Source organism: Trametes versicolor (genome assembly GCF_000271585.1).
Source record: "Trametes versicolor FP-101664 SS1 unplaced genomic scaffold TRAVEscaffold_13, whole genome shotgun sequence".
NCBI lineage: Eukaryota > Fungi > Basidiomycota > Agaricomycetes > Polyporales > Polyporaceae > Trametes > Trametes versicolor.
In genome coordinates, this window is record NW_007360333.1 from 806,790 (window position 1) to 833,461 (window position 26,672).

Below are 26,672 nucleotides of genomic sequence, written 5' to 3' on the forward strand. Positions count from 1 at the left end.
CGTCGCCGGTGAAACTCAGAACTGATTGCACCAAGTTTTGCCAGAGACCAGTTGTCCTCAAACAGTAGATTCAAGTCAGTGGGATGAGAACTGATGGAGAGAAAGTCGTTGCAAGTCGGAAGAGAGAACGAGAGGCAGCGAAAAAGTTGATGCGATTAAGTTGACGACTGCACGGTTGGGCGCTAAGCGCTAACCCGTGTCATAACCCGGGGAGAGAGCTAAGGGGTTTGATCTATTGACGCAGCATTACGGTAAAGCAGTCCCTAATACAGCTAATTACGTAATACTTAGACCACAAACGTTCAAATTCGCACGCGTACTTAGTATGTACGGTCACCCGTTCTGAGATACTTACACACCCTGACAGAGAGGGCTGCTAAGCAAAGTATCATTCATTGGAGCCTTCTAAATACTGACGTACATCTACTAAACCGATAGCTAGGCAAAAATTATACGCGGCACGAGGAGCTACATATAATCCTTCGTATATGTTGGGACACATGCAGCAGAGCTGAGTGCGTGGATAGAGGTTCATCAGAAGGAGGATGGGCACATCAAGGGAGAGTAATACAGAAGGGATGGGGATACGCTGTACTGGGGGAGAGCGACTTGTAGACTATGAGATCTGCACTGAAGGTGAGTACTTGGATTTATCGAGTATACATCGGACAGGAAGCTTACTGTACACGGGGATATGCCTATAACAGTACGCGAACCAGCTGCAGAAGCAGTGGGACGTCCATCCGGGATCGTATGGGGCTACCAAGCAGGCTGTCCACCTCCTGGATCCCTCGAGCGCCCGCGAGATACTGGTCCCAGTCCGTGAAGAGCGGCTCCCACCGCCATCTATTCAGGTCAGAACGGACGAAGCGTCCTGGCAGCGCCGCGACAGACCGCTGTCCCTCGACACACCGCAGCGCCAGCCCAAATTGGATACTGGCGGCGCAGAGGACGAGCACGTCCGCCAGCATCGCGTTACGCATCCCGACCGTGACCCAGGGGCTCCAGAAGGCTGCGGCGCGTGGGTCCGGGTAATACTGCGTGTAGAGGACTCCTTGCCATGTAGAGATGCGGTCTACGGCGAATAGCACATGGAGCTCCCCTGCGTATCGCGGGCGTCCGCTGTGCGCGCGCTGAGACCTCTCTCGAGTTGTTGCTGATCTCTGCCAGTCGAGTGCGCCGGTTGGCGTACGTATGTACTCCTCGACTGTCTGCCACCCAGCTCCTAGGAACCCGAACGTGCGTGCTGGGTCGAGGAAGGATCCTCGGACGCAGAGACACTTCAGAAAGATCCGCAGCACCTTCGGTGGAGTGTTCATGTACTCGGGGCCGCCCTCGATCGCGAGGAGTGTCTTCGCGTAGGACTGGAACGCCCACGTGTGCGCCGTCACAAAGTCCCTCAATGCGCCTGAGAACTCCTCCACGTTCCGGAAGCCGAACCTCTTGGCCTGGATGTTCTCCCGGATATACTCGGGGCTTTCTTGGCCGAATGTGCGACACGCAGGCCTGACGAGAGACACATTGTCAGCGGGTGTTGTCAAGTCACTGATAGTTCGAGGACACGGGCGAGAATAGCGAACCCGTGGGACACGTACTTGTGAGTTGACCAATGTTTCTTTTGACACTCCTTACTGCAGTACACCACCAGTGAACACCGGGCGCACTTCTTCAGCTTGAATTGTTCGCTCTCGGGTTTTCCGCAGTAGTAACATTGCCGTAGGGCGATGGGCGCAGTCATGTAGTCTTCGTAACCGCTTGTCATGGTACTATGTAGGCAGGGAGGAGGGTGTGTCTTGGTGCCCGTAGATAGTTCCTGGTACGCTGCGTCGGTGTAACGTCGAGAGAACGAAGATGAGAGCAGGATACAGTAGACGCCTCGAACCGTGGTTGAACTTCCCCTTTACATACTTCGAACCGAACAACTGTAAGCCAGCGTTTCGTCGAAGCTGGAAGACGCCAGGCGCGATGTCCCACCATGCGTAGGCACCTAAACATCGCATGGCAAAGAAGGTGATTGTCTCTGAGTCTCACCCTGTTCTCAGAACCGGGTAGCTCCAGCGGCGTCGTAGCGACATGCGGCATATAGCTAGACTTCGCTGCGAGACTTACTGAACTAGATATGATGACACGTATGTGTCATGTCTCCCGGTAAGGCAGGCTAGGACATCGAGTAGATGGTTGGCAAGGGTTGCCGCGTCGTGACGTCCGAGTCGGGGTTTCGGACGATTGCGAGCAGACCGTCCACCCTTCAATCCGGGCCTTGCGAGATCTTGAACCGAGTCCGTGAATAGCGGCTCTCGCTCGCACAGCGTATTCATGCCGACGCCCATCCGCGCATCGCAGCGCGAGCCCGAGCGAGAAGCTGCTCATGCACAGCGCAAGCACGTCCGCCATTAGGCTCTTGAAGGTAGCTTCCCGAGGCCAATCAACAACGCAGCGGACGAACAATACTGGAGGTAGAGGAAGGCTTTCCAGGAGCCGATGTCGTAGACGGCGAAGAACACTGACGGGAGCATGCTTGCGAAGCGCGGGTCCCCGTTGTTGTACCGGTGCGCGGCCTCGCCCACCGGCAATGTCGCAGAGCGCGCCCAGTTGCGCGCGCCGGTGGGTTGCTTGTGTAGTCCGCGCGGCCGCCAGCGATGCCTGAGGGAGCTGAAAATTGGAGCGAGATTTTGCGAGCGCCGGATGTACAGAGACAGTCGCTGGACCCCCATGAGCTCCGGCGGCGCATGAAGATAGTGGGCATCGCATTCCACGACGATTTGCGCTATCGCATAGGACCGGAATCCAGGAGTGTGCCTCGACCGAATCGGGTGAAGCTTGCGAGAACTCATCGCTTCGCGGCGCACTCGGAGTTGTTCTTGTCGATCACGCGAGCTAAACCGAACCGCCAGTTCCTGAGTTCTAACCGCATACAGGGATGGGCGAGACTCACTTGTGAGTTGGATAGATTCCTTTTTCGCGTTCTTTGGGGCATTGGTACAACACGGTCACATATCTTCGTAAGCGTCTATACAACATCTGTCGTTCCGACTATCCCTGTGATTCGAAAGGTCGCAGAGTAGTATCACACGTCGATATGAGCATACATAGACGAGGCATTTGCTATGTGTGAACCATGGAGAAGATACGAAGACAGAGCGGAGGTGGGAGTCCAGGGCGCGGCCGGCGGAGAACCGCGCGTTCATCCAGAGATACGGCAGGGAGGTCGAATGCAAGATGAGAGAGGTTGAAGCAAGGTCAGAGCGATACAAGACCACTCTCAAGGAGACAGCCGCTGGAATCTAGCTGGACCCCTACCCAGACCGTGTCCGAGTCTGTGTTGAGGCCGTCGAGGAAAGGGGAGCCGGTGGATCCTGGTGTGTACTTCGTTGACGTTGCTCAGATCGTGGGTTTCGGAATGAGGGATGACCTCTTCCTGATGGTGCATGAAAGCATAGCGTCCACAAGTGTTGGCAGGCGATGCGGACGCCGCGTCGAGCGTGATTGGCATGCTTCAGACGACGTTGACAAAGGGAGGTGATAGATCGATGTTGGTCGTGGATTACGGCTCGGGCACCATGGACCCGCAAGCGACTTGAGTCGCCGGCGATAGCCCTTCTCGATGCGTTGGTTACATCGTCGATTCGAGAGCGTGATCTGTTGGTACGGCACTGTCGGGACACGTCGAAGGAGGCACAGAGCCAAAGCAAAGGGAAGAAGGTGCAAGAAGTGACGCGACACGAGCCGAGGAGACTAAAGCCGGGGTCAGCGACAGCAAACCGTTGAGAGTTGAAGGTGAACCTCACTGGCTAGGCCTACGGTCGCATCACGATGCACGGATGATTTCGAGTACTGCCCGTACGGATAGCTCCTCCGGGATCTCGCTAAAATACATTGCGAGCAGAGCATCCACCTCTTTGATTCCTCGAGGGCCCGCCAGGTACTGGTCCCAGTCCATAATGAGCGGCTCCCATAGCCACCTTTTGTTCGAGCGGACATAGCGCCCTGGTAACGCCGCTATGTGCCCCGGGCCGTCGGCACATCGCAGCGCGGACCCAAGGTTTATGCTGCTAGAACAGAATGTGTGCGCCGCGATGAAGATAGCATTACGCTGTTCCTCGCCGAATTTTCGCGAGATGTCGGGATGCAGGCTGAAGTAGGCGCGAACTTGCACGGTCCAGGTCGCCATGTGCTCGACTGTCCAGAGCACGGGGAGTAGACCGGCGAACCGCGGGGCACGCCTATAGATGTTGTAAGCGTCTTCGCGCATCCTTGCGTTTTCTTGCCAGATCCGTGCGCAATCAGGATCGCTCGTGTGCTCCGCCACGGTCAGCCAGCGGGACGCTACTAGCTCAAACGGGTGCGCGGGGTTGATCGCGGAACCTCGAGTGGTGAGCGATCGTAGCCTGATCTCCAAGAGCTTTGTCGGGCCGTTTGCATGATCCAAATCGCCTGCGAGCAGGGCATGTGCCTTTACGTAGTGCCGGAATGCCCAGGAGTGGGCCTCTATGAAGTCCCTGAGTACTTGGGAGAACTTGCCTATACTCCGGAAACCGTTCAGCTGGACATCGACTTGGTGGCGCGCGGCATCGTGGGCATTCTCATCCCTTGCGTAGCAGCGGAGCCTGAGATACCCGATACCGTTAGAGACCGGTACCTCTGAGTCGTGCCGCAGCCTCTCCGAGGGAGGAGGACAGCTGTGCGAATGAGTTACTCACTTGTGAACGACCCACGCTGCCTTCTGACATTCTCTGCTGCAGTACATCGCGGATTTACACCGCGCACAAGTCTTCATGGGGGCTTGTTCACTCCGGGGTTTCTTGCAGTGGCTGCACCTACACAGAGTGGCGAGTTCTACCGCATTGTTCTGACTTGCCATCGGGAAGTCGAGAGGAGAATTGATAGTAGCAAGGTCACACTGACAGTGGATAGCCACAATTTGATACAGCCTGGGCGGACAGAAAGAGCAGAGATTTGATCAGCCCAAGTCTTGACTCTTGTCAATGGTGGGATCGGTTGAGGAACGTTGGAGGAACGAGCGTAGAGCCTGAGCATACCGTGTGCTTACTAAGAGGGCGAGGGCGAATTAGACAACGAGCGCTTGTTTTTCTTCGCTCTCTCCCTCCACGTTCTTGCGTTCAGTGCAACTGCAGTCTTTTGCAAAAGATTTATTGACACCTCTTTCGGAAAATACCACTCATGGCTAGAGAAAGGAACACCCTCAGATCTCAACGCTGAGAGAGTCGATTGGATCCATCAGGCGCCAGCGATCGTACCAAGACAGTTCGCTAACCGTTTACCGTTGCGACTTTGTGTACATCAAACCCAAGCTGCTTGTGGCTGTGGGCTGTTTTTTTTGCTACGAGGTTGGTGTACGAGTCTATCGCTGAGACTACTTATCGCGTACTACTCTATGCAGGGACCAGGCCGCTGAAGCATAGTGACACCCCGATATATCCTATCCTACCAGTATCCCTGTTGTCGCTCCGGGACACGCTCCGGGAATCGATATGTTACATAACATTTACACACTTCTACAGCCCGGAATGCTTCGGTCATTGGCATCCGATGTGACGACATACCGAATCAATAACACAGAAGAACACCATCCGGAGGTATCACACGACCGGAGCGTAGCGGCGGGACATATAATTCAGCTAGTTTCCATCACCACCACTTCGTTTCCCCTGCGTCTAAGCTGCAATCATGTCCGAAGGGTATGTCTCCGGCCAATCTCCTTACACCTTCCGTTTTGACCAATAGCGAGTCCAGACCGGGGCGTTCCCTGAGGAAGCGGACACCAATCAACTACGCTGTGGGGAGCAGCAAGGCCAGCGCACGCGAGACCACTCTCCGTTCTCAGCGCGTCCCCAAGGAGCGTGTGCGAGCGCGAGTGCTCAGTGGACTGATGCACGTTCCAGTCGACATCTTTCTCGAGGTGGGGTTCGATCACACTACGAGTCTCGCACATGGCTGACTCAACTCGATCTCGTAGATAGCCTCTCGTTTGCACCCGCTGGACCTACTCCACGTCACGCGCGCTTCCAAGCAGCTCCGATCCATCTTGTTGTCGCGCAAAAGCAGATTTGTGTGGAAGGCCAGTCTGCGAGGCGTGGACGCCAGACTCCCGGCCTGTCCAGACGACATGAGCGAGCCCGCGTACGCGGCGCTGCTGTTCGACCAGGTCTGCACCGTAAGTCTCACTTTGTTCGTCAGAATGTTGCGTACAAGGCTCACATGGATCCCTCGCAGCTGTGCAGCGCGTCTCCTGCTCGCCGGGTAGACTACGCCATCCGCCTGCGGCTCTGCAAGTCTTGCCACAACACCCAGTAAGCATTCTCTACATTTCGAAAAGAGCGACGAATAACGGTCCAGTGAACAGTATCAGGAAGGGAAAGGAGATCATCGCCGAGGCCCCGCCCGTCTCGGAGGAACATGCACGGCTCGCAATGGCCATGGTCCCATGCAAAATTGAGAAACGTGCGGCGCTCTTGTTTGGCTGCCTTCCGTCAATTCTTCCCAGTCGATATCTGACAGCCTCTTCATAGACCCTTTGGATGCGGGCTACCAGGGAGACCCGCGCAACCATGCGGGGTTTATGAGTTATTACGTCCCCCAGCTAATGGCTGCGCTGTCCGCGCCGGTGCGAGCGAGGCGAAAGGAAGAGTCTTTCGACGATTACGTGGATGACTTGTGTGCCGACAGCAAAAGGTTGCATCAGGTATGTCGCATGGACTCCGGTCGTTCAAACACATAATGAGCGGACCTTTCAAGTGCGCGACGGCGGTGCTGCAGTGGAAGCGGGGCGTTGATCAGCGAGAGCAGCAGGCCAAAGAGGACTTCAAAGCGCGCCGCAAAGCCATGTAAGTCGTCCCCCCGATCTGCACTTTGGAATGTGGCTCACGCTGTCATATTTAGCATCGTAGAGAAGCTCGTCAGTCTCGGGTATGAGGAAAGCGATATGCCGGACAATCCAGAATGGTCAAACCTGGTCGAGCAGACCAAAGAGCTGACTGAAAGGAGTACGTCGATATCGCTTTCGAGTCGCTATAGCCGTTAATGGACTCCGTAGTCTGGATCAATCTCCTGCCGAAGCTCGAGCCACTCTTGCAAGAGGAGAAGGAGCGCAAGACACATGAAGCGTACCACGGGCGCGTCCAGCGGCGGTTGGAGCAGCTGTCCGGCTACTACAACGAATGGGTCACAGATGTCCCCGAGGACGCGCGCGGACTGATGCCCAACACACACGACGGAGCTCGACTACCCTGCCTCCTCGCCCTCGCGCAAGCCAACGACGCGCAAGGCGACCTCTCCCCGGAAGATTTCCTTCCCCTGTCTGGCCAGGTGCTCACTGAAGCGAAGGCTTATCTCAAGCACGCGAAAGAAATCGCCGTCATGATGCTGCAAGACGACATTCACAAGATGCCTGACTACGACGTCTGGTACGCCGAGCTCGAGGACCTGTCCGCGGACGACGCGCTGTCCCGGCACTACGCGCTGTTCGAGTGCGAGGAGCAGTACGACGTGTGCAACACCGGCATCGTCACGTTCGAGGAGCTGCACACCCACTGGCGCACGGCTCATCCGCAGACCGCGTGGGGTACTGCGGGTCCTCCCCAACTGCACGTCGCACCTGGTACCCCGGCCAAGCTCCTCACGCGGATCAGGTGCCGAGGGAGCTACCGGGTTGGTGGCGAGATGCTTGACGCTGTGCGCTTGCCGCGGCACTCGCCAAGGAGCGTGCTGGACGAACTCATCAAGAGCGGGAGGCTGTATTGTGCGTGCGGAGACCCATCAATGCCACCGCCCACGGAGCTTGACTGGCTCAAACTGGTAAGCAGCGTGCGCAGACACTTGTTCGGAATGCTACCACTCACGTTGTTCGCGCGCACTCAGTATTCGCACGTTTCTGGCCACATCGACAAGTTCCAGCGACGCATCGACGATTTGTGAGCGACCGTATGTTTTGCTCAACGTAGTGCCCCTTCTCATCGCCCGCTCGAATTCGCAGACCGAAGACTCCCGATCCCAAGTTCGTCCTGACGTCCAACCACCTCCTGACCGGCCCTGGTTCATGTATGCGCCTCCTTCCGAAACGTGCAAAAACCGCGCCCGCTTTCGCGCGCATTGCGGTCGACAGCGAAACGCGGGCGAGGATCGAAGCGCGGCTCGCATCGTGCCCGAAACCGGAGGCGATTGCGCTGTGCCGCAGCTGCAGGACGCTCACCGCGCGGAGTCGGTTGAAGCACGGCTCCGTCGTGCGGGCGCTGACGCTTCCCTCCACCCCAGAGGGCATCGTCTATCACTTGCGCGGATGGTGAGGGCCCAGCTTTGTTAGGTTGAGAATGTAGTAGACTGACATGAACGTGTGTAGGCATGAGAAGGAGTTTGAAGATAGGGACATCGTGTGGGACACGCGCTATGCCCTGTAGAAGGCTCGAGAATCGCGCGAGCAGGCGTGCGACCCCGAGTATCTGGATCGTTATTGATCCAAACCAGATTCGCACTTACCTTCGAGCCCCAATACGAGTATAGCTTAGGCAGCGTTGTCGACCATGCTACAGCGTGCAGTTGGGGGAACCGAGTTTCTCCATAAGTCAGTCTATAATTCAACCTCTATAACTACGAATACAGCATTCCTCAAGCAGCGGAAAGCAAGGGTACCAAATAACGATAGTGCGTCAACGCAACCTTATCCCATCTGACCAGCAGCGACCTTGCAGGCGGTAGTCTACGTGCAGACTCAATCTTGGTTGATGTCGCGCATAACCCGGCTGAAACGACGGGGACGGTACCCCGAACGTTTGTCCATGCCGGGGCAGCTGCCAGAGCTTGAGCTAGTGGCGGTCGGTGCGGCAGAAGCGGAGCTGGGGCTGGTGGGGGATACAGACGGGTATGCGGAAGGGGCCGCAGATGCCGACGCGGACGCGGAGGCAGAGGCAGATGCGGAGACGGGCGCAGATGCCGAAGGAGAGGGGTCGGTAGAGGCGCCGTTGCCGCTGTCTGTGACGAAGGAGGCGATGGTGGGACCAGGGAACGTGTAGCTCGAGCCCGGGTTGTAGACCTATAATCCTCTTTTGAGCTCGTTATACAGCAACGTAGAAGTGCGAGCACAAACATTGGGGTCGAAGATGCCGGGGTCGCTGTCGGAGTACGCGCCAGGGAAGCTCACGGTCGCGTTGGGGGCGCCGTTGCCGTTGCCGCTGACTCGCACCTGAGTACAGGACGGGTAGAACTCTGCGCCGCCCATGGACACAGCCAGCTGCAGAGCGATGATCTATGAGGGGCTGGTAAGTACACGTGCGACGGATCACTGGGGGCCTGAACACGTACCTCATGCCGGATGAGATAGTCGCCGGGGACGATGTTGTCCGGGAGCGTCATCGAGTAGGTTTGGCCGTTCACTAATCGTACACAGTCAGTTACGTGGATGATCAAGATGATATCTGAAGCACTTACTGATGTCCTGCTGCACCCAGGTCGAGCCGTCGCTCTTCTTGCCAACCTGGTCGACCTTGAACCACTGCGCGCCCGATGCATCGAACTTGTCACAAGTCGTGCTCCCGCACGACGCCATGTACGTCAGCATGGGCCCGGTATTGTGCGGCCACTGCGTACGTCAAAACCACAGGTCAGCACCCAGTTTCCCATGGGGTAGAACAGATACTTACGTTGCCGCCGTTACCGGAGGCCCAGGCGAAGGCGACCGTGCTGCCGGGGTTGGCGGGCACGACGAGCGCCGCGTTCTGCGCGCTCTGGCCGCACGAGAGGTTCGGGTTGCTCGCGCCCTTTACGGGGTCGACGTCGTTGATTTGGCGGATCGGGCTGTCGGCTGTAGCTCACGGTCAGTATGGTCCCGCCGCAGTTCACTGGCAGAGGACAAGACAGACCTGCGGCCTGGTTCGGGACGTTGCCCTGGTATGTCTTGCCGTCGATGGCAACGCTCTTGAGGTAGCCGTGGGCGGCGACGTGCGGAAGCACCGCGAAAAGAGATGCGAGAAGTACTGGGAAGGAATGCATCGCGGGGAATTGGAATATAAAAGAGGAGCTGGAAGGTATGTCTGAATGAGTGGCGTACGACGACGGGGCTGCTCGTCAAGAGCTAGGCCGGGGGAAGAGAGGGAGCGAGTGTGTGTATGTTGGAGGTACCACAATCCGCGTTGGGTCTTATGTATGTATTCGGTCACCGTGCCGCTTTGTGCAGCATCGCGTTGTGCCTCCAGCCACCAACGGGTCTCTGACAATGCGCCTGCCGTGTCAAAGCTGGTTGTTTCACCTTTGCAAGTGACTATGTCTCTTCACTACATTTGTGGGCGCAGCGCCGACCAAGCTGGCACGATTGCCAGGTCCAAAGGTCGGCACAAGCGTCGTACCGAGGCTCGACAATCCATCTCCGGAGGGACATGTGGATATGTCGCCTGCGCCAGCTATCAGAATCCTTCGTATCGGCCACTCAAATAGACTACAGAGCACGTACTTTCAATATAGACAATCACATGTGCAGTGCGCAGGCCCCCACGATTCCCATGTTGTGCAGCGTGCGATCAAAAAGCCAATTGCGCCACGCACGCCGATTTCAGGAGGGCGTCCTCCGTCTCGAGCACAGCATCCGCAGCGGGCAACACGCGTCCAAGTAACTGCGCGCGAGGCGCATGGCAGCCGAAGACTGTAACTTGAAAGAGCGTGATTTTGAGGGTGGTCACCGAGTCGGAAGAGCGTGTCGATGCGACATGGAGTACACGTTTACTGTTGGCGCCGGTCCCGCTCATCTTCTGCAGCAACAGCGAGACCGTCTTCCGTGCTTCCACATCATGGCGGCCGTCGAGGAAGTTTCATAGTTGAAGTCATTTGGCTCAAATTTGGCCAGGTATCGCAGTCGCGCCGTGTGTGAGCCAGGCCACAGCGTAAGTCACCGCCCTAAACACAAGTACCATGTTCTGGTGACTCCCCGCGCCGTGGTCACATTATTCACTAGATCATTCAAAGAGGCCTACAGCTTGCGGGTCAGTTCTGTGTCGTCCTTCTTCTCCACGTACCCAACTCCCCTTCACAGGACGAGGAAGTAGCCTACTGCCATTGCTATCTCCCCGCCACGCGTTAGCACGCAGTTTCTGGCATGGCACGCGAGATCATGCAAATGAGCGCACCTGATCAGCTAGATGAACGCCTCTTGGATATAGCTGCGCTAGCACACCTATCGGAGCAGGATGCGGGCAAGGGGTTCTACAGATACACGAGGTGCGCAGGTTAATCATCCACGATCCCGGCGGCTGTGCAGCGCAGGGCGCACATAACATGAGGCATACATACCTTCAGCTGCACACCGCGCCGCTGCAGCTGGGTCTTCTAATTTCCTGGATTTGGGGACACGGGGACGCTGTCTTGTTCGGCGTACCGCCGGTGTGGCTCGCTCGAGGACATCAGCGCACGGGTTCCCGTCCGCGACAGATCCACGCACTGCATGAAGCTTGATACTTACGAGCTTTCTCTGTACCCTTCTGTCTAGGTCGTGCCCAAATACAAGCGCCTTGGCCCGTATGTGTGCACCATGGAAGTGTGTTGATCACGCGTGTTGTTCCGTCTGGAAACATCCCACTGGATGCGACGGGGAGGGGAAGTAACTACTGCGTGAGATAGAAGTGACCTGCGTATGAAAACAAATTTCAGTGAGATACTTATAGTATACACGCGACAGAAAGACACGCACCGATCATGCTGATGCAGAACCACTGAGCACGCCCATCGTTCGTTTCCTACTCGACACGATCGATACGCCAGCAGTCCGCGAGGACAGCGCGAACACCCCAGTCTCTTTGTGCACACCGCAAAGAGGGACCCGGTGTGGGTTTTGCCTCAGACGGGTACGGTGTGGAGGCAGGGAATGCGGAGGAGCCTCTACCGTATTTGATCTTGCTGCAGCGCATGCGTGCGAGTGGTATACAACTTGTAGAGAAAGCGTTCCTTCAGACGTGATAAGTTACAGCATTTTCGTATGATACACCATGCATCCTAAGACATTCGAGTGAGTGAGTTCAATGTCGAAGTACACAATGCGCACCAACCGTTTCATGGTCTCGCAACCTTGTGAAGGCGACGCTGTTGGTGGTAATCTCGAGCAATTTGTTGGCGGGCTATCATAGTCTCTAAGACATAGTATGGTGAGTAAGATGACCGCATGCGATATTTCCTGGGCCCTTTAACAGTGTAGTAAGAGTTGGTACACGGAAATGCAGCAGCGAAGCGTTGGGAGAAATTTCATCATGAGCGTTCTTGTCAAGGAGTACGTGGTTAGGCGCCCGTGGTACTTGGTATATATTTGATCTCGGCTCTTGAGCTCAGTCCTCCAGCCGAGTGTCCCTTTCTCATCATACGCTATCCTGGACCGCACAGAATCTCCACCGTCCATCGTCCAGCATGTCTGAACATGTACGTATCCTTCTGGGGCCACAGATCTGCGCACAGGTAGGCTCTGAATACAGAGATCAATAACGCTCGGCAGCTGCCGGCACGGACGAGTGGACGGCAGAAGCCCCGCTGTAGCACAGCTACTAGATCCCCCCGCTTACGCTCATCTCTCTTGTCCTTTTACTTCCATCACCTCCACTCATACCTCTAACACACTCTTCCCGTATAGCGACTGACACAGATCATGGACATGTTCCTGACCTCGCTTCAGTCCTTGGACGACGACTCACTCCAGATTCTGCTCCGGTGGATGGAAGGTCTCCCCGCTATCCCCAGCAATGCTATCGATACCGAGCCTGCGCACAGGGCCGGAGACGAGCAGTCAAGCTGCTACTATCATAGCCCTGTGCTCTACCCCACTGCAGACAACTTCGACACCCACGCCAATCAGGTCGGATTGCAGCTCGACCATCTTGTGGCTAAGCCCAGCTCTGGCGACGTGGATTGGGTGTCCCGCCCGCATGATCTACCGCAGTCGCCTTCAGAGGCGAGCCTCTATTCAGACCAAACCGCGGCCGACACCCCACAATCCTCGTTCTCTATGGCCTCAGACGACACCGCGGTCGACATCTCCGACAACGGTCTCGCCAATGGCTTCCGCGACAAGCAGAAGGCCGTCCCCGACTTTGATGCGCCCTATGCCTACCACATTGAAGCTTTCGAGGGCGCTGCCCCAGTCACGTACGAGCTTCCTTCTGGCCCGCCGCCTATCGAGGGCGACCCGTTAGCGTTCTCATTTCGCTACCACATGGGTGTCAATACCTATGTGCAGCAGCAGCAGCATCTGCCAGGTGCTGTTGCTTCTGTCCCATGCGGAATGAGCATGCCAGCGGGCGACTGTGTCGTCCCGCTGACCTCCCAGCTCTTCGTCGACGTTCCCGAGATCGCCCCGGAGGGCGCTACTCCGACTACCTCCCGGATGCGCGCATCTACCGCGGACGCCGAGAAGCCGGCGAAGAAGCGCAAGCAGCAGAGCACTGAGAAAAACCTGTCCTGCCCGGAGTGCGGTAGCCGTACGTCCCATCCCCTTGCGCGCTTCGTCGATGCTAAAAGACATCTGTAGTGTGGGCGCGGCGCAACAACCTCGACGCGCACATCAGCTCCGTCCACAGACAGGAGCGCCCGTTTGCTTGCCCCGCGCCTGGCTGTAATAGGGCGTTCAGCCGCAAGCACGACCTCAAGCGACATTTTCAGTCGGACCATACCGACGAAGGTTCGCCGCGCCGCAAGGCGCCCAAGGTCTAAGGTACGGTACGTGATCATCCTTCTTCCACTCCTGGAGATGCATTGTCAATGGCGTGTGCATATCCTGCTCGCACCACCACGTCTCGCGCGCCATGCTGACGCGCACCTCCAGGCACCCGCGCATCGCGCCGACCAGCTTCATAGCGGCTTTCGGGTCGCGCGCCCCCACCGCGCCTCCAGTCACCGACACTGGATGCGCGTTTTGGCGTGCGACTCGCGTCGAAGGACACTATGCAGCTGATGGACGGGAGAAGGGCGCGCGTGCGTAGCCGGCGGGGGATGTGTCTGCGTGCCCTCGCGCCTCGCGAGGGCGCGCGGAAGTGGCCCCCACGGCGACGCATGCGCTTCGGTTGGGTTGTTGGTTTGTGGTTTTTTGTTTTGGTTCTGGGCTCTCGTATGTCCTGGCTTCGTCTGTGCATGGCCGCTTTTGCTTTCATTCTGTTCTGTTCACGCTATGCTTTCCTCTCACTGACATCAAAGTCCGGCGCATGTCGCGCCTCCCGAGTCCCCATGTTGTTATCTCCCTCGTAACGCTTTGTTCCACATCCGTTCTTACTATTGTTCCTCGCTACGTTGTATCCCGTGTTCTGTATCATGCTGTTGGAGGCACTGCGTTTCTTGCCCACGTAAGAGCAATCGAAGAACCAGCGTGGAGCGGCGTCCTACGCCTGCCATGTCTATGGCGGCACTGGTTTCTCGCGCAACTGGTCAGATCCCTATACTAGACGCGACTTGTATCAATTCGCCCCGGATGTACGCGTACTTACGTGCTTAATACAAGAGGGAGTCGACGCGGGCATCCAGACAGCAGATAATAGCTTTCGCCAAATAGCAAGCGCCCGCGGTCGACTGGATAGAATAGCGTCATGCACATATGAAATGCGAACTTCGAGCACGGCGTGTTGCATATGCCGAGGCAGGGGAGCCATTATAGGGACTTGAAAACAAGGCAGCATCGCAAGCTTGATGGGACAATCCCATATTGCTATACTACATCCTCCGATAACGGGGCTTGTCGTGAGCTCCGAGTCGGAGTAGATTCGTGTGCGACAGGAGAAGCGGGGATTGGTTGGGGTCGTGGTTGTTCGGCATTCGTGGTGAACAATTTAGCGTCATCTAACAGATTGAGACGCAAAGTCACAAATATAAGGTATCAGGATTACATCAACACTGGTACCGAGAAAGACTCGCCTTGGCTGAGTTTCCAGAGACATATACTGCCGTTCGTAGGCATCTATGGCCGATTTGAAGTTTTCGAGGGACTGAATGACGCTTGCTTGACTGCCGGAGAAGTACTGTTTCCGTTGCATGGACTCGAGCCGCGAATAAAGGCTCCTAAGCCGCTCCGGCTGCAAAATACTCAGTTCGACGACGAGAGGCACGAGGCCGAGGTGCTCGAGAGCGAGGCCGTTGACGAGATCTGAGGCGAGGTCGAGATGTTCATGAGACAAGTGGCGCAGGGCCTTTCGGCCTTCGAAACCAAAGTCGCAGAACAGGAAACAGTGGACATCGAAGAGGACCGCGTGCATGTGCTCGCGTATGACATGGTGATCACGCGGTCCACCGGGGTCTCTCGACGATAGGATGTGTGCGGCGTGCGTGAGGAACTCTCGAGCGGAGCGGAGGCAGGAGAGCTGAGTCTGAACTTGAGGGGGCCTGGCCTTGCGGCTCGGTTTCTTATAGTCACGAAGCCGCAGAGGAGAGAAGGTGTCTGCGAGCTCGAAACACCGGAGGACTTCCCGATGTACTAAAGGGTCGTAGGCACGGCGAGACGGAATGGAATCAATATCTGAAAGGGGCACGAATGAGCGATACAAAGCGACTGCTTCGAAAGATGGCTGGAGTCCAACTTACCGAAGCTGAGAAATTTTCCCGATTTCCGTGTCGTCATTTGACCCTCCCCAGACAGTATTAGACAGTATTGTCGCAGTCCATCTAGCTCGATCCGCCCGATGGGAGGCCTGACCTTTGCCGTACCAGGGTTCAGAACTCGACGCTCCAGCCAAGAGGCGACCGTTTGCGACCACACGGCTTGTTCGGACAGCCGCGCGTTCCCGCCGAGGGTGTGGCCTCCAGCTATTGGGAGGAAGGCATCGCTGTGCTGCCATATCCTGCTGCAATGCTTCGCTAAGGGCTCCATCGTGCTGAGTTGTAGAGTGCAAAGGAGGACTTGATGGAGAAGCAGCTCGTCCTTGGGGCAGTGATTTGTGTACAGCATACTGAAGAAACGCTTCTTGACGGTCTTCTGGAGTCGCAAGAAGTAGTCGAGGATATGAATAGACGGTTGGTCGAGCAAACAGACGGCTGCAGCAGAGACCGCCTTGACATCCAGCGTAGTGTCGTAGGCTTCGTTCAGGATGTCTAGATCAAGAGTGTCCGCGAGAGCATTCACCGTGCGTCTCTCGTATATATACCAGGGAGAGGTTTGCGGAGTGGTTCGGGGGAAGAGATAAGTAGCGTCGAGCAGGATATCCTCGATGATGTTAGGGAGGAATCGGCTAGGAATCATCTCCCAAAGTGCGTTCGCAGATTTCGTTACTACGTAGTAGCCAGCAGCTCTGACCACAGGATAAACAACACGTCTCCAGAGAGAGTAGAAGGCGAACGTTTGCGGAGTGAGGTACGCGCAGCCGTGATTGAACAACGGCAGGAAGGTGACGCCGATCGTGAACACGCCGACCACGCCGACCAAGACCGACGCAACGATGGCGACAGTGGGATGGAGGGTCCAGAGGAAGATAAGGATTCCTGCGAGGAACAGGCCGAGGGAGATCAGGAGGAGAACGGGGATGAGTATGACGATGTCCCCTACGTGCCACTTGACGAGGTTGTTCAAGCGATATTGCCGCCGTCGCGCCGCCTCACGGGAGGTTCCGGAAAGCCCAAGGCTCACGTACTCGTTCAGCCACTGCTTCACCAAGATGCCTAGGAGCGCGGAGGTGAGGCTGGTGATTAAGCCCGAGAACCAGAGGATATTGAGCCATATCACGGATCGCGGCACTGCGGCCACAGCATTCGCCTGTGAAGGGACTGCGGGTGACGCAGTGGAGTTGACGAACGGCGGATTGATCGAGAAACTTTGCAGCTGCAGAGAGATCTGCTGCAAGACGGCGATGGGATCGGCAGTTGGTGGCTGAAGCAATGGATATGACTGGACGTTGAACGCCGTGAGGATCGCGGAAAACAGACCGGCCTAGGTAACGCTCATGTGTCAGATAATTTATCAGAGAATTGCGAAGTGTGCTGCACATACGAAGACGAGGTAGGTGTCGATGACCTTGTTCCACCGGTCGACCATTTCGTCGCTGTATGTCTTCACCATGTCGGCTGCGTCGGCCCAGGCCTTTTCTTTCTCCTCTTTAGTACGGAGAGTCTGTCGCTGCTCCAGTAGTTCCTGTACGGAGGGAGGTTCGTATGAGTGATTTGCAGGTCCGTCACTCGCAGAGTGTCGTACTACGAACATCCAATTCAAGTTTCGCGATCAGTTCTTCTACTCGAGCTGGATTTATCTCTCCCGACGACGACAATTTCGGCTGGTGCAACGATCAATGTCCGCGCTTAATGCATTATTCATCATATAGAAGTCACGTACCTCCATATCCTGTTCAGTATGACCTGGTACGGAAGATTGAGGTGAGGCGGCAGGCGAGATTTTTGGTTGCGCAGGATGCTCAGAAACATCCATATCTCCTCTGAACGTGACCTGTGGGGCATCCGTCATGCTTCAAATTCTCGTTCGCGAGGGTATTGGGTATCACTAGGTTGTGGAGGTGGAAAGGACGTGGGAGTAGACAAGAAGGAACGTAAATGCTGAGCTAGCAGATGTTCCTAGGGCGTCCCAAGATCCTCACAGGGTTGACAGCTTCCAACTTTCCGGCTCGAAGCGAGGCACGTGGGCTGATACTGCGGAAATCTTCGTTCAAGGCCTTCTCCTTCTCCTCTTCGGTACGAATGGTCTTACGCTCCTCGAGAAGGTCCTACATGAAGCAAAATTTGCATTAGTAGGTTACCTAGATCTTTACTGCTCAGACAACGAACATCTAGCTCAGTTTGTATGACTAGTTCTTCTAGTCGAGCCGGATCTATCTCTCCCGGCGAGGCCTTAGGCTAGCGCAGCAATCAACGCGTGTCCATAATACATTGAATGAGAGTACGCACCTTCGTGCCATGTTCGTCAAGGCCTGGAGGGGATTGCGTGGCAGGGAGACGCGAAGCGTAAAGTAAACGACGAACCTTTTTTTGAACGCTGAGTGCGCAGGTGTTCGTGGTGGACGCCCTCAAACTATCCCCGGCTGTTAGCTGCAAAGCGCCGCCGTTGACACAGCATGCTTCCGACATCCGGTAAGCTCAGGAATGCCTCACTCGCGACCAGCGACATCGATGAACACTTAAGAGGCAGCAGGCGTGAACCCAGTCCGCGGCTGTTCTGTCTGCATGCGAAGTATTGGAACACCTCCGATTGGACATTGCCTAATGCCCGACTTCGGGGAGGAGCAAAGCAGCGCTCAGAATAAAGAGTGAACGCCCGCTGAAGAAGATCTATCATCAGGTTCGTACAAGATGCATCACAGAGTTCCGCAAAACTAACCGGGATAGAGGAGCAGGTCAGGCCCAGAGATGTGGCCTGGAACACTGGGCGAGGGCGAGTATGCACACGCAACGATGAGTGTCAGTGGCGGGGTATAGTCGTTCGGAGTGGCGAAGATATGGGATGGCAGCGTTCGCCTTACACTGGACAGCAGCTACATCCTCATACACAGTATCATACATCCTTCACCGCTTCTTCCATCCAAGCCCACAGCTTGCGGCCGAGCTCTGGGTCATCCGTCTCCTTTCTGGCGCGCCCCTCCCGCGCCCAAGGAATAAGATACTGCACACATGCGTCAGTTGCGGTTACAAGCATGGCGCACGAGAGGCCGATCTGAGAATGAACGCACCTGACCGCCTAGTTTCGCGCCCTGCGGCGTGGTGCCCGCATACAGCTGCGTGAGCGCACCCATCGGCGCCGGATACAGGAAAGGTTTCTGCAGACACGCGCGGTGTGCAGGTGAGCTAACAACGTCGTCGGCGGTGCAGTGCGGAGTATACGCACGAAGAGGCACTGCACCAGCTTCGACCCATGGCGCGCCAGCTCGGTGTTCAGGTTACCTGGATGGAGCGAGACGGAGACGATGCCCTGGTCGGCGTACCGCCGGTGCAACTCATTAGAAAACACTATATTGCCCTGCAACACAAAACTCCCGTCAGCGCGCCGGTCAGGAAAACGTTGTTCGATGCTCACAAATTTGCTCTGCGAGTACAGTGTCATCGTACCCATCTTGACGCGCTTCGGGCTATCCCGGAAGGTGTCGAAGTCGAGGCCGGACACGAGGCTGTGTCCCATGGACGAAGTATTTACCACGCGCGCCTTCCCGTCCGGAGAGGTCTTTGCCGACGCGATGAGGAGCGGTAGCAGCTGCTGCGTGAGATAGAAGTGGCCTGCGCATGCAATGCAACTTCAGCAAGCGACACGTACTATAGCATGCACGCGGAAGGATACGCACCAATCACGTTGGTGCCGAACTGCAGATCGAATCCGTCCTTCGTGGTCTGCTCGATCGGCGGAATCATGACTCCGCCGCTGTTGAACAGGACATCGAGCCGACTTTCCTTGCTAAAGCACGGTGAACCTCTCTGTGAGCAGACCAGCGGGCAAGACGGGTTGCAGCTACGCACCCGGCAAATTCTGAGACGGCACGCTTAATCGACTTCAGGTCCGCGAGGTCCAGCTGTAGGAACAACGCCTCCTTCCCAGTCTCCTTCCGTAGGTCCTCGATGGCTCCCGCGACTCTCTTGGGATCGCGTCCCCCGATATATACCTTCGCGTTATGGTTTAAAAGGGCCTGTGCGCCAAGGGAGAGCATATCAGTCTACATACGGCTGATACTAGTCTGGGCCGTCGGCTCACCTTCACTGTGTCTTTTCCGATACCTGTATTCCCGCCGGTGACGAGCATGACCTTTCCGGACAAGTCCGGGATGTCGTCCACGCCCCATGTCGGCTTGGGCGGGAACATGTTAGTCCACGTGCTGGACATTGTGGCGGATGATTAGGGAGTAGGTACTGGGGGTAGGGTAAACGGACGAGGAGTGATCTGCATGTGCCGTGCGATGTCGCTCGTCTTCTATAGTGCGCGGTGCGGCTCCAACAGAGGCCCTCGCCGTCTGGACGCGTACGCGGAAGCCGACATTATGTCGCACACCCGACCGGGATATGCATAAGAGCGGATAACCGGATTTGGGTGTGCGCGCGCAACGCTGCGCAACGTTGATCTCGCTGCCGATCGCTCGGCAAGTTGAAAGTCAGCCCGCTCAGTCAATATCAGGCGAACCCCTCATAACCCATACCTCGGCTAAGGGCTTGTTTCTCTGATCACCCGCCCCCAGAAAGATGCAGGCCCTTCGAATGCTGCAGGGTACGTGCGGCGAGTTGCAATGCATCTCAGGGTATCATTTTTAGCACAATTTGTGCAGAGACCAAGGCTGGGGAGCCCTGCCGAAGAGTATGGGTTATGAGTGTTTGTACGGCCGCCGCCTGGATAAAGTCATAGCATTTGAGTAAGTACAGTCAATCAACACAGCCCTAGCACACTTGGATCAGCGAAGTGAATTTCGAAGCACAGCAAGTACCCCCACCGTATGCACTCGCTATAGCTCTGGACGCTTACTCGTCCTCGTCGTATGCGTCCACTACGACCCCGATCTTCTCCTTGACGGCACGTTCAACCACCGCGCACGCTACTGCGACATCTTGCACGCCCACGCCCACGGACTTGAAGATCGTGACATCGCCCGAGGTCTGCACTTCCTCGACCGGCCCCTCGCGCGGAATCCAGGTGCGTTCCTTCGCCTTGTAATCGAATAGTTGACCGATCTCAATAAGGTCAGATTCTGACAGCTCGGCGTCGATGAGCTCTCCTGCTTCTTGCTACAATAAATGCTTGTCAATCGCGGCATGGCCAGCGCAAATGAAACGACGCACCAGACATGCGGTCTTCTGGTCTACTATGATGATTCCTGCTCGCTTCACCAGGTCTGTATCGATCTCGTGCCTGCGCGTATCGAGACAGCTAGCGTCAGCGTTGTTAAACCTAGAAGGTGAAGATTGCACGGACATCTCAGGTTTATACGAGCCTATAAGGCACAAATGTGCCCCTTTCCGCACGAGCTTCGAAGGGAATAACGGATGCGTCGAAGAGGTGGCGGTGATGATGATGTTCGCCTGTCTGACGGCGTCGTGGTACTCTGCCTCATTGTGCTTGGAATGGGCGCCTGGCAGCACGCCGACTGCTACGCGAACCGACGAGAAGGTAGAGGCTAGCATTTCGCGCAGGGTTTCGAGACGAGCATTGCGCGACCGGTTGTAAATAGTACACTCCTCGATAGAGGGGTATGCGGTGAGGAACAGCGCAAGGTGGGCTTGGATCTGAGCCCCGGCGCCGATGGCTAGTATATGTCTAGGCTGTGCACCTTCAAGAAGAGCGAGTCGGGCAGACAAAAGAGAACCTGGGGATAGAATCACAGTGACCGTCAGTTAGGATGTGCAATCGACGTATGCCCCGTTCAATGAGTGTGCCTATACGGCGAGCTTCGGCGTGTGGAGAGCTCGATTGACCAGCGAGGGAACGATCTACATGAAACATGTGCGTACCCGCTGCATTCCTCAGCGCCGTCAACCTTCTCGAGTTCACGATCGCCCTCACACCTCCCGACCGCTCGTCGAGCACGATGGTCGTCCCTGGAAGGCCCTTCTCCTTGACGTCCTTCGGGGCATCCGCGGAGGGCACCGAGACGACCTTGATCGTCGTCCCCGCCGACGATATGCGCGACGGCATAAACAACGTTGTATGGTGCTCCATGGGTATCGCCGTCCGATGCGGTTGGTGGATGCCCCGGTGCCGCTCGGAGAGTCTGGAGAAAACGTCGGCCATGAGCGCGACGAGCTCGTCGGGGGTGAATTTGGCGGTCACTTTCGCCACATCGGCCGCAGAGAGAACCAGCAGAGACATGCTGAGCACTTCAGACCCCAGTAGCAGACAGAAAGGGAAGTAGTATCTGCAGTCTGACTCTGACTCTGAAGTAATCGATAAACGTCAGGAACATGGTGGCGTGTGGACAAGCGCTGCGGAAAGGCTTAGGCAAGCGTAGTGTTGGAAAGTCGAAGCCGAAGCCGCACGTTGCGCTCGAGCGGCTCTCTTGTGCGACACACGCGTCGTCGTCCGGAGTCTGGCTCTCGTAGGCAATTCAAGTTTTTCCCGAGTTAAAATGGTGCCTTTCCGCGGGAAGGCACCGAGCTTGTTATTTTAATACAAACTGCACACGCCACAGGGAAAGGTCTAGTACTAATATACACCAGGAAACAGAAAAAGAAAGTCCAAAACAGACTGGAAAAGCACTTAAGTGCGGCGACGACGCTTCTGTGAGCATTCTGTCGCATCGGCGTCCTCGTCCTCCCGCTCCTCCCGAGAACGTCTCCTCCCCCGCGTCCTGCTCCGAGTGTTCTCGAACACCGTGTAGTTCAGGTCCGCGTCCACGTCGGAAATGTTATCGAACACAGCATCCTCCGGGTCCGGCGCGACGTCGGACGCCTGCGCGGCGGTGCTCCAGGTCTCTTCTTCCTCCATCTCCGCCATCCGCGCGCTGAACCCGTGGTCCAAGAGAGGGAGGTTCCTTGCGAAATCGCACTCGGTGCGCGTACACCCGGGGTGCGATATCGACCTCCGGCGGCGCGTGCGTGGGGGCTCGTCGAGTTCTGTCTCTGTGTCTGAGGCGCTGCTGTCGTCGGCGTCGGAGTCCCGGGGGCGCTTCGCAGGGCGCGAGCCTGAGCCCGATGCGACGGCGTTGGTTTGCGGCTGCGCGCGGCGAGGCGTGGTGGCGGCGACTATAGGAGCGGGGGCCGGGGATGGGGTGCGAGGGCCAGCGCGAAGGAAGTCGCGGTCTAGGACAGGGCTCAGTACATGGCTGGGCGGGAGGTGGGAAAAGACTTACGGCGCCTGACGGGGGAGTTCTGAAGATGTTCTGAAAGGTTGGCAGTGCCGCTGGCAAAGGGTGCTACAACACGAGACGCGCATTAGATCTGGGGAGCATGGTCCTCGCATAAGTGAACGTACCTGCGGAGTACCTATAGGGATGGTTCGACGCGCGCCGGGCGTCCCGTGAAGTGCCTTGAGTAGAAACCGAGCGCGTACTCCGAGTAGATGAGGCAGAGGCGACGGGTTCGCCAGCGTCTTGCTCGGGGTCGGCGGTTTCCAGTTGCTCTTCGTGCTCCTGCGAGCGCGTCTCGGGGACCACTTCATCGAGAGACGCTTTTATTTCTGAAAATGCGTGCATAAGTAAGGGATGCGAGTCCATGTTACGTGTAAGCATACCGCTGCTGTCGCTGCTCTCTTCGTAGTCAGAGTCCGAAGAGTCTGACGCCGAAGATGAGCCTGAGCGTTGTTCTTCTGAAGGATGCGAGGCGTCGTCGGCGAGCGAAGCACCCTCATCCGTTTCACTATTGAGAAAGCTGGTTAATCGCATGTTAAACGGTGAGTTGAGACCAAACCTACCTGGTCATGAGGGTTTCCGCGCTCGCGTCTTCAACTCCTTCCGTCGGTGCGGGGTTGTGTTGAATTGCAGTGCGTAGTATGCCAAAGAGGCTGGAGGCGGCCTGATCTATCAGCGCGAGAGACAGCTGGCCGGTCGTGGTGAGTGCGCGGAGGATGAGAGGCATCTTGAGTCAACGTTGGGGTGAGATTTGGGTGAGGGGTGGGAGGCTGGTTGACTGCGAGGCTTCGTAGAGTACGAGATGAGTGCGGGATCCATCGCTGGCAGCCCATCGCTTTATACACGCGACGAGAGTATGTCCAAGCGTTGAGGGCGCTTTCGAGTGGCGTGGTACACCGACAACCATGCGCTAGCGAAGTCCAAGCGGCAGCACGGAGACCAAGCGCCCCGACGTCCAAGCGGCCGCAGCGGGTCCAGGCGCCTCCGCTATTACAGCACAGGATTCCGAGCGGTCTTCGGAGGGGGTATGGGAATTCTGGCTGGTTTTTCTTTCAGCATACGAGGTTTGCGGGACGAGGAGAGGATGAAAACGGACCCGAACTTGGATGCCAGATACGGAAGCGGCCAACTTGAGCAGGTCCATCTTACGCGTGCGCAACTCAGATGCTCGGATTATTGGTTAGAGGCTCTTCGCGCGTGGGCCTACGAGATGTTCCCAGTGCGGTGACGCAGAACTGTACGCGCCCAGGAGTATGTATAATAAGTATACCACTGATATGCAGGAACTCTACATGGGAGTTCCCATGAGAGAACGACCCCCGGCGAGACTGAGTTGAGCGGCAGCAGTGAGTGCCACTGCGTCGAGGAGCCATGTGATCAGGTCGCGGCACGATGCGTTGTTCTGCCGCGATCAGGTTGCGTCGTGCCACTGGTCGAGTACGAAAAGTGGATGCCCTTCTAGCAGAAGCATCAGCTCCGCTAACGCCCTGCACGCGCACTTCAGTGCGTACGGCGCACGGCATCTAGGGCGGGTCAATGTGAGAGGGAGAGCCTAGGAGGAGGCGCTTCCGGACTCGGAATTGACAGGATCGCAAAACTCCAGGCGTCTATCACTGTAGCACCGCCACACACATTCTTCGCTGGCTCAGCATGCAGTTTTGCCCGCAACGCAACGTGACGGCAGGAACACCTTCGACTGATGTCTGGCCTCATTCGCTGCTGCTTAGAACTCCCTGGAACACAAGAGCAAAGAAATCGCACGGAAGTGCCACTGGCGATAAGGACAGGTGCCACCGAGACCGGCGCATGGGCCATGTGCGCTTACGGAATGGGGTGCCATTGTTCTACTAGGTGGGCGTCGGAGTTGTTGTTTTCCATCAATCCGTCCCTAAACCATCCCTCAGATGATGCACGAGACGTTACAAGGTCTCCCAGCTTTCCGACGTTAAGACGACGTGTCAGTGCTAGTGCTGCCGGTGCGATGCTCGCCGGTGGACGAAGGAACCATCGTGTATTCAGCAGTGCGCATCCCCAGGACGCATAGCTTCAATATCGTGCTCGCGCATGATTGAAGAGGGATGTTGCAAAAGTGCCGCTATCAATCCTGCTACTGCCTTAGCGGATAGCGGGCAAGCTCCGGACGGGCAAAATCGAGGGTATTGAGGCGACCCCACAAAGCGCCCGGATGGGGCACAAGCGCAATCGGCACGGGTCGAGAATTGTTTACGCAGTCCCACGGTCCCAGGTCCTTGCGTCCATTTAAGGGCGCCCGCCACTGCTGCTTCTCTCTTCCTCCCGTACCATCATCATCCCCCGCACCCGCACCCGCCCACGAGCCTCTCTCCCGTCCACTCCCCGAGATCTATCCATCCACCCACATCTCATCTCAGCAACATGTTCTCCAGGAAGACTACCCGTGCCGCAGCCGGTGAGTACTCGCGCTCAGAGCACGCCAGATGTAAGCTCAATCTTTACCATCGCCCCCCAGCCGCCGCCGCCAGCGCCGCCGGCCCATCCACCCATCCAACCCCCGCGCCCTCTACATCCTCCGCGCCTTCGGCAATGCGAACGCGCTCAGGAAAACTCCTCGCTCCGCTGGTCGAGGGGGCAAGGGCCGTCCGGTCCAAGCTGACCGGCGGGCGTCGGGGCGCAAAGGCCCCCGCCGAGGTGCCCGCGCCTCCCGAGGCCTCCACGTCCGCGCAGGCGGACGCGACGTGCGTTCTGCGTGATCATAGTTTCCACATGTGCAGTACTCACGATGCTATCTGCAGGTCATCGAACGTTGCTAGCGCCGACCGCGCTCCTGCACCCCGCAAAGCCGCGCCCAAGAAGCGCCCAGCGACTCCTCGTGCCCGAGCGGCCAAACGCAAGGCGGCGGCGGCCAACTCGGCTCCTGCTCCCCTGCCTGAAGCTGACACCACCCCCGTCGCCTCCGCTCTCGTCGCCATCGCCGCTCCTGCACCCGCGCCCGTTGCTGTCCCTCCAAGGGTTGCCACGCCCACCCCAGGGCCATCCTCCCCGCCCCACTCCGATGCTCCTGCCCAGCCGGCCGTCCCTGCGCACCGCCGTCTTCAGCGCCAAGGCGCATGCTACCTCGACAAACATGGATGGGCACTGCCAGAGGGTGTATCCATCGACAAGGACGGGAACCCGCCGCTCTCTGCGCTGCTGGAGGTGATCGAGAAGAAGATCTCGCTCGAGACTTTCTTGGGCGAAGACAAAATTCCGGTGCAAGATAACCTCTACGGCTACAACGACGAGAGGCTGCAAGGCCCCATCCTCTCTCGCTTCTATTTTTGGCCCACAGACCGCGCCCCAATAATCATCGGCCCATTCTATGAGCACGAATTGTGGTGGCAGGTGCTGGGCGAGTGGAACCCTACGGTCTTACCCACTGTCCGGCGGATGCTGCGGCAGGACGCGGACGCGCCGGAGGGTCCTACCATCGGGACGCGGATCACCAGGCAGTACGCTGACTTCTTCGGCGAGGACGGGCTGCCCTTGCCCTTCGAGGACGACGGCACGGGCGAGCCGGTGCCCATTGGCGAGATGGTCGCCAACCTGCTCAAGGCGGAGAGGACGGGGCCTCTCCCGTCAACATGGCATGGGCCGTTTTTCGAGCAAGAGGGCGAGGCGTCGCAGAGTGTCGCCGTCGCGGCGCCTGCTTCCTCCTCCGTCTCCGCCGTCTCCACTCCCCCCACCTCCGCCTCTGCCACCCCCGCCTCCGCCCTTGCCACCCCCGCCCGTGCCGCCGCCTCCTCCTCCTCTTCGGCCGCTGCCTCCTCCTCGGCCGCTGCCTCCTCCTCGGCCACCCCTGCCACCTCCGCCCCTGCCCTAGCTGTTGCACAAGCAGTGCGTCCCATGCGCCCCCTCCCCCCGCCCGGCCGTCGTCTCCAGCGCCAGTACGCCGTGATCATCCCTGCGCACTCGGCCGCCCCTGCTGCCCCCGCCCCTGCT

At 57.4% G+C, this 26,672-nt stretch overlaps 12 protein-coding genes across 12 annotated transcripts in view; 4 read left to right on the forward strand and 8 right to left on the reverse strand.

The window, feature by feature from the left end:
* Window positions 1-698: 698 nt before the first annotated feature.
* Window positions 699-1,762, reverse strand: TRAVEDRAFT_53176 (uncharacterized protein; the record flags this gene model as incomplete). Its single annotated transcript, XM_008046105.1, has 2 exons — window positions 699-1,506; window positions 1,665-1,762. The coding sequence occupies 2 exons, from the start codon at window positions 1,760-1,762 to the stop codon at window positions 699-701; spliced, it is 906 nt and encodes a 301-aa protein (XP_008044296.1).
* A 631-nt stretch (window positions 1,763-2,393) lies between these two features.
* On the reverse strand, window positions 2,394-2,834 carry TRAVEDRAFT_53177 (uncharacterized protein; the record flags this gene model as incomplete). Its single annotated transcript, XM_008046106.1, has 1 exon — window positions 2,394-2,834. The coding sequence occupies one exon, from the start codon at window positions 2,832-2,834 to the stop codon at window positions 2,394-2,396; it is 441 nt and encodes a 146-aa protein (XP_008044297.1).
* Window positions 2,835-3,808: 974 nt separating this feature from the next.
* On the reverse strand, window positions 3,809-4,747 carry TRAVEDRAFT_53178 (uncharacterized protein; the record flags this gene model as incomplete). Its single annotated transcript, XM_008046107.1, has 2 exons — window positions 3,809-4,607; window positions 4,701-4,747. The coding sequence occupies 2 exons, from the start codon at window positions 4,745-4,747 to the stop codon at window positions 3,809-3,811; spliced, it is 846 nt and encodes a 281-aa protein (XP_008044298.1).
* A 1,230-nt stretch (window positions 4,748-5,977) lies between these two features.
* On the forward strand, window positions 5,978-7,297 carry TRAVEDRAFT_174814 (uncharacterized protein; the record flags this gene model as incomplete). Its single annotated transcript, XM_008046108.1, has 7 exons — window positions 5,978-6,175; window positions 6,235-6,311; window positions 6,365-6,462; window positions 6,531-6,703; window positions 6,757-6,845; window positions 6,901-7,004; window positions 7,055-7,297. Coding segments are annotated over exons 1-7 (831 nt in total), but the record flags the coding sequence as incomplete, so codon positions are not given.
* Window positions 7,298-7,326: 29 nt separating this feature from the next.
* On the forward strand, window positions 7,327-8,564 carry TRAVEDRAFT_61098 (uncharacterized protein). Its single transcript, XM_008046109.1, has 4 exons — window positions 7,327-7,815; window positions 7,879-7,931; window positions 7,994-8,299; window positions 8,357-8,564. Exons 1-4 carry the CDS (start codon window positions 7,378-7,380, stop codon window positions 8,412-8,414), a joined length of 855 nt encoding a protein of 284 aa, XP_008044300.1. The 5' UTR covers window positions 7,327-7,377; the 3' UTR covers window positions 8,415-8,564.
* Window positions 8,565-8,725: 161 nt separating this feature from the next.
* On the reverse strand, window positions 8,726-10,002 carry TRAVEDRAFT_53180 (uncharacterized protein; the record flags this gene model as incomplete). Its single annotated transcript, XM_008046110.1, has 6 exons — window positions 8,726-9,046; window positions 9,101-9,259; window positions 9,316-9,386; window positions 9,442-9,592; window positions 9,654-9,814; window positions 9,873-10,002. 6 exons carry the CDS (start codon window positions 10,000-10,002, stop codon window positions 8,726-8,728), a joined length of 993 nt encoding a protein of 330 aa, XP_008044301.1.
* A 2,394-nt stretch (window positions 10,003-12,396) lies between these two features.
* Window positions 12,397-13,692, forward strand: TRAVEDRAFT_24172 (uncharacterized protein; the record flags this gene model as incomplete). Its single annotated transcript, XM_008045792.1, has 3 exons — window positions 12,397-12,408; window positions 12,617-13,460; window positions 13,511-13,692. 3 exons carry the CDS (start codon window positions 12,397-12,399, stop codon window positions 13,690-13,692), a joined length of 1,038 nt encoding a protein of 345 aa, XP_008043983.1.
* Window positions 13,693-16,477: 2,785 nt separating this feature from the next.
* On the reverse strand, window positions 16,478-17,041 carry TRAVEDRAFT_79847 (uncharacterized protein; the record flags this gene model as incomplete). Its single annotated transcript, XM_008046111.1, has 2 exons — window positions 16,478-16,885; window positions 16,946-17,041. Coding segments are annotated over 2 exons (504 nt in total), but the record flags the coding sequence as incomplete, so codon positions are not given.
* Window positions 17,042-18,360: 1,319 nt separating this feature from the next.
* TRAVEDRAFT_155509 (NAD-P-binding protein) lies at window positions 18,361-19,747 on the reverse strand (the record flags this gene model as incomplete). Its single annotated transcript, XM_008046112.1, has 7 exons — window positions 18,361-18,562; window positions 18,630-18,716; window positions 18,785-18,916; window positions 18,974-19,170; window positions 19,236-19,345; window positions 19,408-19,574; window positions 19,640-19,747. The coding sequence occupies 7 exons, from the start codon at window positions 19,745-19,747 to the stop codon at window positions 18,455-18,457; spliced, it is 909 nt and encodes a 302-aa protein (XP_008044303.1). The 3' UTR covers window positions 18,361-18,454.
* Window positions 19,748-20,244: 497 nt separating this feature from the next.
* Window positions 20,245-21,795, reverse strand: TRAVEDRAFT_61100 (NAD-P-binding protein). Its single transcript, XM_008046113.1, has 5 exons — window positions 21,382-21,795; window positions 20,846-21,236; window positions 20,713-20,782; window positions 20,367-20,658; window positions 20,245-20,313 (listed from the first exon to the last, which is right to left on the reverse strand). The coding sequence occupies exons 1-4, from the start codon at window positions 21,737-21,739 to the stop codon at window positions 20,395-20,397; spliced, it is 1,083 nt and encodes a 360-aa protein (XP_008044304.1). The 5' UTR covers window positions 21,740-21,795; the 3' UTR covers window positions 20,245-20,313; window positions 20,367-20,394.
* Window positions 21,796-22,126: 331 nt separating this feature from the next.
* On the reverse strand, window positions 22,127-23,442 carry TRAVEDRAFT_53184 (uncharacterized protein; the record flags this gene model as incomplete). Its single annotated transcript, XM_008046114.1, has 5 exons — window positions 22,127-22,668; window positions 22,719-22,781; window positions 22,841-23,044; window positions 23,099-23,223; window positions 23,279-23,442. 5 exons carry the CDS (start codon window positions 23,440-23,442, stop codon window positions 22,127-22,129), a joined length of 1,098 nt encoding a protein of 365 aa, XP_008044305.1.
* Window positions 23,443-25,109: 1,667 nt separating this feature from the next.
* The window catches only part of TRAVEDRAFT_67216 (uncharacterized protein), a gene marked incomplete at its 5' end in the record, with an annotated part of 3,409 nt that continues 1,846 nt past the window's right edge, over window positions 25,110-26,672 (forward strand). Inside the window, 3 exons of the mRNA XM_008046115.1 lie at window positions 25,110-25,143; window positions 25,204-25,429; window positions 25,487-26,567. Coding sequence (XP_008044306.1) covers window positions 25,110-25,143; window positions 25,204-25,429; window positions 25,487-26,567 — 1,341 coding nt within the window. The remainder of the gene's footprint in view (window positions 25,144-25,203; window positions 25,430-25,486; window positions 26,568-26,672) is intronic.

Bases quoted from the DNA above. Each gene is read 5' to 3' on its own strand.
- TRAVEDRAFT_61098 (XM_008046109.1), top strand. From the start codon at position 7,378: ATGATGCTGCAAGACGACATTCACAAGATGCCTGACTACGACGTCTGG. The intron at 7,816-7,878 runs GTAAGCAGCGTG...GCGCGCACTCAG, and splicing joins AGCTTGACTGGCTCAAACTG to TATTCGCACGTTTCTGGCCA. The intron at 7,932-7,993 runs GTGAGCGACCGT...TCGAATTCGCAG, and splicing joins CAGCGACGCATCGACGATTT to ACCGAAGACTCCCGATCCCA.
- TRAVEDRAFT_61100 (XM_008046113.1), bottom strand. From the start codon at position 21,739: ATGTCTCTGCTGGTTCTCTCTGCGGCCGATGTGGCGAAAGTGACCGCC. The intron at 21,237-21,381 runs GTACGCACATGT...TTCTATCCCCAG, and splicing joins GGCGCTGAGGAATGCAGCGG to GTTCTCTTTTGTCTGCCCGA. The intron at 20,659-20,712 runs GTGCGTCGTTTC...CATTTATTGTAG, and splicing joins ACCAGAAGACCGCATGTCTG to CAAGAAGCAGGAGAGCTCAT.